The 8610-nt window shown below is 43.5% G+C and overlaps 1 protein-coding gene across 1 annotated transcript; it reads left to right on the top strand.

Annotated features, from left to right (window-relative positions):
- The first annotated feature begins 3759 nt into the window (after positions 1-3759).
- LOC103721268 (putative disease resistance RPP13-like protein 1) lies at positions 3760-8198 on the top strand. Its single transcript, XM_039119821.1, has 3 exons — positions 3760-4714; positions 4840-6468; positions 8068-8198. Exons 1-3 carry the CDS (start codon positions 3760-3762, stop codon positions 8196-8198), a joined length of 2715 nt encoding a protein of 904 aa, XP_038975749.1.
- Positions 8199-8610: the final 412 nt, after the last annotated feature.

Genomic DNA, 8610 nt, shown 5'->3' with positions numbered 1-8610 from the left:
GGCGAGCCGCCTCGGCTCCCTTCCGCCGAGAGTGTCGCTGGACACGGCCTGACCCCCTCCCGTGGCTGCTGTGGCCCGGGCTCCTTCCGGCGCCGCCGGCCATGCGGGAGGAGAAGAAAATAGAAGAAGGGAAGGGAGGAAGGAAGGAGAAGAAGAGAAGAAAAAGAAAGGAAAAAGAAAAAAAAAGAAGAAAAGGGAAGAAAAAGAAGAGAAAGAAAGAAAGAAAAGAGAAGAAAAGAAAAAGAAAAGGAAAGAAAAAGGAAAAAAAGAAATAAATAAATAAATAAATGCATAAATAAGGGGAAGAAGAGAAGAAAAAGGAAAAGAAAAAGAAAAGAAAAAAAAGGAAGAAAAGGAAAGAAAAAGAAGAAAAGGAAAGAAATAAAAAGAAAAGGAAAAGAAAAGAAAATAAAATAAATAAATAAATAAATATATAAATAAATAAATATATAAATGAACAAATAAATAAATAAGATAATAAAGAAATGCATAAATAAATATGTATATAAATGAATGAATAAATAAATAAGATAATAAATAAATATATTTTAATGAAATAAATAAATAAATAAAAATATTAGTAATTATTTAACCAATTTTATCACCTAGCTAGAAAATTTGTTAGAGAGATAAATGGTCATCAGAAGGATGAAAATGAATTTACACTAATAATTATAATATATTTATATATTTATTATTGTATTATATTATAAATATAATATTATATTACATTATATCATAATACATTAATATGTTATGTTAAATAATTTTATATTATATTAAATTATTATTCTATAGTACACAATGTTATAGTACTATATTATAATAATATTATATTACATTATATTAATATTATACTATATCATATTTTTATGTATTAATACATATTATATTTTATTATACTCTTTTGTATAATACTAGTAATGTCCTTTATGATCATTTTGTCACACAAAAGTACTTTCTCAGTTTGTTTACCAAATACATGTTAAAATGTCACAACACTTTAGAAATGTAGTTACCAAACAGCAAATAGCTTTTTATAAAAACTCTACTTCAGACAGCTCTACTTCCAACAGCTCTACTTCTAAAAGCTCTACTGCCAACAGTTCCTCCAAACAGGGCCTCTGTAGACATTCAGGGATCGACTTCATGGTAGAGATGACCTCCAGGCCACCGGATTCAATTGGATCCACTCATCTTCGAGATGGTGGAATCGATGGTGATCTCAGCAGAGATCGCCTTGAGATTGCTCGATTCCCCATCGGCAACCGCGACGGTGCACTTGAGAGGGGGGGGGGGGGGGGGGTGTAAGGCAATCAATATGCTCAATAACTTTTCCTGTTTGCTCTTCAAGATGTGAGGTAACTAGTGGCTTCTCCAACCTGAATTGTGAAAGGAAGATCACCGACAGAGGTTAGGGTGGGAGGCTCAGGCTCGACTCGTTTCAAGAAGGTCGGACTCAGGCTCAGTACTGAACTCTGTATTGGGCTCGAACTCGGACTTGCTTCGCAAAGCAAAAACTCGGGCTTGAGCTCGTAAAGCTCGTTTCAATTACGAGCTCAAGTCCAAGCCCGAGCTCGGGCTCGGGCTCGATATCAAGCTAGGATTTGCATATTATTTTCGGATTAAAATAATAATAATAATAACCATAGAAAAAGAAAAAGAAAAAGGATTTTACTGTTCATCTTTTTTCTTTCCTTTCCATAGGCTTCATCTTCCAAGGGAAAAGGTTCTCTCTGTTTTCCTTTCCTGCAGAGATTCCTTCTTCCCGTTTTCAAATCCTCTTGTTCACTTCCAGCAACATGGCACATTACGACCTTGCCAGTAATATCGTCATCCACAGTGGTACAGGTGCTATCACTAGGGTAGACTAGAGGAAGAGAGGAGGGTTTGAAGCCTTTGGGTTGATTAAGAGATTCACCACAGAGCTGCTCTCCATTACCAAGCATCACAATAGATATGAAGTTTCTGTCCACCGAACTGGCAGCCACGGTGAGGATCCATGGTGGTGGTGATAAAACGAAGGAAGAAGAAGAGGAGGAAGTAGAGGAGTCCTCTTCGCCACCGGCCGTGCCGTGTGATGGCGGCAGAAGGAGGCTGAGGCGGCTCGCCCGCCGCCACCATGGGTGGACGTAGCCGCCTCATGAGATCCGCCAGCTATGGGGCCTTTTCTGGCCGCCTAGCCGACTAGCTGGGTGGGAGAGGAGAGCCTTGGCCCTTAAGTTGGAATCGTTGGATGCAGGGTTTCCAAGTAGTGAGATCCAGATCTGACCGCCCACGGTTTCATCGGTGGCACAATCTCAACCGGCGGATTCTGAAGCCACCCCTCATTTGGTCGCGTTAAGTTATGAACTCCGTTTGGGCTCGTATGCTGCTTGAACTCGGATTCGAATTTAAATAGGCCTCATTTTGAGCTCGAGATCGCGCTCGTTTGACTAATGAGACTAGTTCGCTTAAAGCTTATCGTGCTTTTTACGAAAACGTTTTTTTTTCTAACTCTGCATGAAAGGAAAAAGGATGGAAAACTTCTTTTTGTGAAATAATGAATCACAAAGTAGCCGAGCTTTCACTGGCCGAGCCCAGTGCGAGGCTGAGGGTATGGTGCCGCAAATCCGAGCTTTGATGGAGGGCGGTGAGTTTTTTTTTTTTTTTTGGTAAAAAACGGCTACTCATTCATATAAGTCTAACATGAGTACAACCAGCCAAATCACGGAAAAGAAAAGACAACAAAGCAACATGAGCATTTGATGCAGACGTCTACAAAAAATCCCCAGAATGCCGGTCCACAAAAGAGGCAACCCAGTCTGCGGCCCTGTTCGCTTTCCTAAACACGTGATTTGCCTGAAAACCGCTCATCAACTGAGCCATCCGACGAGTCTCCCGGATAAGGGGGTGACCATCACCATACCTGTCCGCACCTTGGATCTAGTCGATCACCACCGCAGAGTCCCCCTCAAGGTGCACCCGCTCGATGCCAAGCACCTGCCTGGCGTAGGATAAACCCTTCTAGGCAGCCCGCAACTCTGCCCCAACTACTGTAAGCCTGGTGTACACTGCCCTCCTGCGGCAAGCATCCTCCCACAATGATCCCTGATCACAAATCCTACCCCTCCAGTCACACCATCCACTGACCTGCTGCCATCGAATTTTACTTTGAGATAGCCAAGGGGTGGGAGTACCCAAGAAACAAGGGCAAAACAGGGCGCTGAAACAGCGTGAAGAGTACCCTAGGTGTCCCTAGCCATCCCAGAAGAAAACACAGTGGTAGCCGCAATAACCTCCCTCGCGTGTCGCGCCGCTCTATCCACCACCATCCTCGGAAGCGACCGCCTCCTCTCGAATATGCCAGCATTCCTATCCAGCCAAATGTGATAGGATAGGTATGCCCTAAGAATCCCATCCACCGCCGATCTAGAGCTCCGCATGGAGGGCGGCGGTGGTCGGTAGTATATCCATGTGACCGAATATTGTTGGTCTGAAATACCCTGTGCCGGCACACGTTAGATAATTCCTCCTTCGGGGACAATTTTCCTTAAAGGTTTTCTCTCGAGTCAACGTCGTAGTCTTCTCCTCTCCTCAATTTTCCCATCCATCGTCTCCTGGGTTTCGGAACCTCACCGGCTGTTCTTGTTACCTCCCCTCTTCGTAGTCATGGCGCACAAGATACTGAGTTAATAGTTAAAAAGTCGGTCAACTCCCGCCGTCATCGTGGTACTGCTTTCTCTCCCCTTGCTCTCTCCTCTTCATCCTCGCCTCGCCATGGACTGGAATAATCTGCTCTCCAAGGCCACCTCCATCCCCAAATTCCTCCCCGACAAGCTCGTGGACTGGCTTTTCTCCTGCGCCCAGTCCGAGTACTCCCTCATCAGCGGCGTCGAAGACGAGATCGACAAGCTCCGAAGAACCAGCGAGCGGATCCACCACCTCCTCACCGACGCCGAGGAGCGCCGCTACATCGAGGACAAGTCCGTTAAGAGCTGGCTCCTCGAACTCAAAGACGTCGCCTTCGCCGCCGACGAACTCCTCGATCGCCACCAGACACAGCTCAAACTCTCCTCCCTCGACCAGAGCAGCGGCGAGGCCGGCCCATCCCGCAAGCGAAAGCGCTCCTGGTCTCTCCTTTCCCTCGGCCTCGGCCATGAGCCAGTTCTTCTCCAGCGCCGGACACTGGCGACCCAGATAGCCAAGATCAACGAGAGGTTAGAGGAGATCGCCAAGGCCCGGAAGAAATTCCGTCTGGAGGCCGGAGACGGGAGGAGAAGGGGGCGAACGGGAGAAAGCTCGCCTCCTTCTCAATCCGTGGCCTCTTATGAGTGGTCTCATGTCGTCGGCCGAGAAGATGAGAAGGCAGAGATTGTTACAGCATTGACGTCGGATCATCGAATCCTCCTCCCTGTTCTTCCGATCTATGGAGCTCCTGGAATCGGTAAGACCACTCTTGCTAAATTAGTCTACAATGACGCTCAAGTGGAAAATTATTTCGATTTGAGGATTTGGGTTGGTTTGTCCAAAGGATTTGATGTGAGAAGGGTAACGAAAGAGATTATAGAAGCTGTAGACGACGGGGAGAAATGTAATATATCCAGCCTGGACGCTCTGCTGCGTCACCTCAGCTGCAAGGTGAGTGGGAGAAAGTTCTTGCTGGTGCTGGATAACTTGTGGGCTGAGAATTTCCAGTTCTGGGAGACGCTGCGGCTTCCATTGGTGGCTGGAGGTAAGGAAAGTAAGGTATTGATTACTGCTCGGAATGAAGTAGTTTGGAGGGGAATGCCCACACTGCATCTGATCCATTTGAAGGGTCTGAATGTGGATGATTGTTCAAAGCTGCTCCTTGATCAGGCATTCCCGCTCGGGTGTTCGAGCCAACATCCGAATTTGGAAAAGATCAGCAAGAGGATCGTGCAGAGGTGCCAAGGATCCCTCTGGCAGCAAAGTTGCTTGGTTGCCTCCTGTACAATGTGACAGAGGAAGATGCGTGGGAAGACATGCTAATTGAAGTGTGCTCATTGGAAGAGGATAAAAATAACATATTGCCAAGCTTAATGATCAGTTATAATCATTTGAATTATCATCTGAAGCAGTGTTTTAAGTACTGCTCTATGTTTCCTAATGGTTATGAGTTTGATAGGGATGAACTGGTCAGGTTGTGGATGGCAGAAGGTTTGATCCAGCGCAGTGGGAGCAGAAGTACTCTGGAGGTGATAGGCGGCAGGTACTTTGATAATCTATTGTGGAGGTCATTTTTTGAAGTCTCTGGTAATCAAGGACAGAAACAGAAATATAGAATGCCGAGCCTCATCCATGATCTAGCACGATTAGTTTCTAAACCTGAAAGTTTGGTTGTGGAACATGGTGTTTCATGTGATAAACCCGAATGGGTGCGTTATGCATCCTTGTTTCATCAAAATGATCAGGAGACGGTAGCATTCGACAAACTATACAGATATGAAAAATTGCGGACTTTTAAATTGTATGGAGAGTTTAGAGTGGGTGTGAAGCAGGTCCCAGCAGATCTATTTCTTAAATTAACATGCTTGCAGGTTTTAGATCTCAGCTTTAGCGAGATAGAAGAATTGCCGGATTCAGTTGGTGATTTGATACACCTGCGATATCTTGGCCTTTACAGAACTGAAATCCAAAGGCTGCCTGAATCAGTTTGCTGGCTTTACAATCTGCAGACCCTGGAGCTTGGTGAGTGCTTCAGGCTCCAAGAGTTACCAAAAGGAACAAGCTACATGGTTAACCTACGGCATCTTGGTTTGCATGTTGACTGGGAGACAGGTGCCGATTCGATGATGTCCATGCCACAGAGAATTGGAAAGTTAACTTCGTTGCAGACATTGTCAAGATTCATTGTGACTTCTGAGAATGGATGCAACGTACGAGAGCTGAAGGACTTGAACCTTCGAGGAGAGCTTTGCATCTCAAAGCTAGAAAATGTTGTCGATGTGTCGGATGCTCAAGAGGCCAATTTGAGTAGGAAGCGAATTGATAATTTGAAGTTGCAATGGAGCAATACAATCAATCCCACTGGTCAACAGGGTGGGAGTGATTGCGAAAGGGTTGTTGCATGTCTCTGCCCTCATATCAAACTCAAATGTCTTTGGATAGAGAACTATCCTGGCAGCAATTTTCCAGATTGGGTAGGGGACAGTTCTTTCTTGCACTTAGAGACTTTGAGACTCTCCTGCTGCAAGAATTGTAAACAACTCCCATTGATAGGGCGGCTACCTCGTCTCAGAAATCTGTGGATAAAAGGTATGCATGGAATAAGAAGCATGGGAAATTTTGTGGGATTTCAATCTCTAGAGAAGCTTACATTATCAGACATGCCTAATTTGGAGAGACTTTTTGAAGTGGAAGGTGGTGAGATTCCTAGGCTCCGCGAACTCTCCATGTTGCATTGCCCTGAACTGAGAGAACTGATTGTCCTTCTTCCTATGCTTGCGAAATTGAAGAAAAGAAACTGTCAGAATTTGACTCTGCCTCTGGAGTTCCGATCCGGCCATGATTTAATAATAGACAGTGACACTTAGTCGAATTATCAGTTGGATTGGTCTTCTGACTTCTCTTACCTCATTAACTCTCTCTCATTTTTCTGGTTTCGTATCCCGGAGCTCTCTCCATGTGTTGAGTTCTCTTAAGGAATTGAAGATTGAAGGATGTGATTGTGAGATCTCGTTTCTCTGGAATGCGTAGAGATAATTTCATGCACAAAACTGACAGCTTTCTCCAAGGGTTGAGTGCCACATAAACTTAGTGATATTTGAATACATTCTTGTGATCTTGTCATGGTCTCAGGTTTCTTCCATGAGGATTGCAAAACTTAGAATCACTGCAAAGTAGAAATTCGAGATGTTCCTATCCTCGAGGATGGAGGAGATTATGCCGGCTAAACTTACATATTTGGCTATTAGCAGGCGTGCAGAATGGCCATATTCCTAATGTAGTGATTGATTTTAAATTGGTTTCCAAAAGTATAATTTGATGATTATTTCAACATGTGCGGCTATTATAGATTTCAGTGAACTAGTAAATACATCTGGTAGCTTGATCAGAATTCTTATTTTCTCTGCAGTTACTTGGGGTCACTGTTGTAACAGCACTCATTCTCTTTCCATTTTTGTCATCTTGATTGTACATTGCTATAGTGTTAATTATTTCAGGTGTGTTTCATAGATTTAATATGCGATTATTTCACTGACTTCTAGGAGTCACCATTTGATGTTCATACGAAATTCGTTAAATCAGGGTTTTTTCCTTGGAATCTTATGTCTTATGGGTATATATCTCACTGACATCTATAAGTTACTGTTTACATCTAACATCTCAAGTCCGACAGACTTTTAACCTGTTTTTAGTGCTATCTAAATTGATCATGATATCTAACAATGGAAACTTTGTCAGAATAACATCTGCCATTAAACCTAGGAGGCTAGTTGGGAAAGATACCAGTGTTATTGGTTATGCAGTTTAAAGTTAATACTTATGCCTCTAATTTTTCTCACTGCAAATTTGCATTGTATTTAATGGCATGACTATGACAGGACAATGAGCAGTGCATGCCAAGTTTTCTAAGCTATCCACCACTCGGTTCCGCACCCTATAGATATGAGTAATCTTTATCTTCATTGGAGCCTGAAAGAATGTGGCAGGTTGAACAGATACAGGTTAGTATAGCTTCCATTGCCATTGAGCCAAAGACATGCACTTTTGGGAAACACTGCAAGTTCCTCTGCTTGCAGGGGACCCAGAGAGGAGGGTTTTGATTACCACTCAAAGCCAATTAGTTTAAAGGAACATGTATTTGGTGGCTTCAATCTGTTTAGTGGGCTTGGATGATAGATTTTTCTGGTTGGTGTTCGGGGACCGGGCATTTGCTCAAGATGATGGGAACGAGCTTCCGAAGTCAGAACTTGAGGGACATTGGTAGAAAGATCGTAGAAAGGTGTCATGGTTCACCCTTGGCTGCATAATTGGCAACACATTCTGAAAGATATGGCTGACCTGGGAGAAATCGTAGATGAAATATTAACATTATTGATGCTAAATTATGATCTTTTGCAGCTGCATCAAAACAATTGCTTTGCCTAGTGTTCGGTAGGCCCCAAAATTATGAGCTTGATAAGGACGAATTGGTCAAGTTGTGGATGGCAGAAGGTCTCATCAAGCCAGAGAGGCTTTGTGAGAACAAATGATTGAAAGATATTGGTGGGAAGCACTTTTGTAATCTCCTTTGGAAGCCCCTTTTTTTTTCCTTCAAACTTCTGGCAGTAGCCAAAAGCATAAACAGAAATATTGAATTCCTAGAATTATTCATGATTGGCAAACAATCAGTTCCAATTTCAAGGTATGAATGCCTTAGAGTCGATCATGTTGGGATTAAGCTTGGTAAATCTGCAAGGGCTTGCTATGCATTGTTATGTCACCATCATATGCAGCAGGAGTTTTTTAAGATAATATATGATAGGAAAAGTTTATGGACATTTATATTGTACAATGATGATGGCTCTCCCCGGCCAGTGTCCGTTCTGAGCAACAGTCAAGTAGAGAAGTTGCCAGATTCAATTTGTGATCTGATTCATTTTCGGTACCTTGGCCTTGGTGGTG

This window comes from Phoenix dactylifera, unplaced genomic scaffold (assembly GCF_009389715.1).
Source record: "Phoenix dactylifera cultivar Barhee BC4 unplaced genomic scaffold, palm_55x_up_171113_PBpolish2nd_filt_p 000628F, whole genome shotgun sequence".
Classification (NCBI taxonomy): Eukaryota; Viridiplantae; Streptophyta; class Magnoliopsida; order Arecales; family Arecaceae; genus Phoenix; species Phoenix dactylifera.
This window is presented reverse-complemented; position numbering and strand designations above follow the sequence as displayed.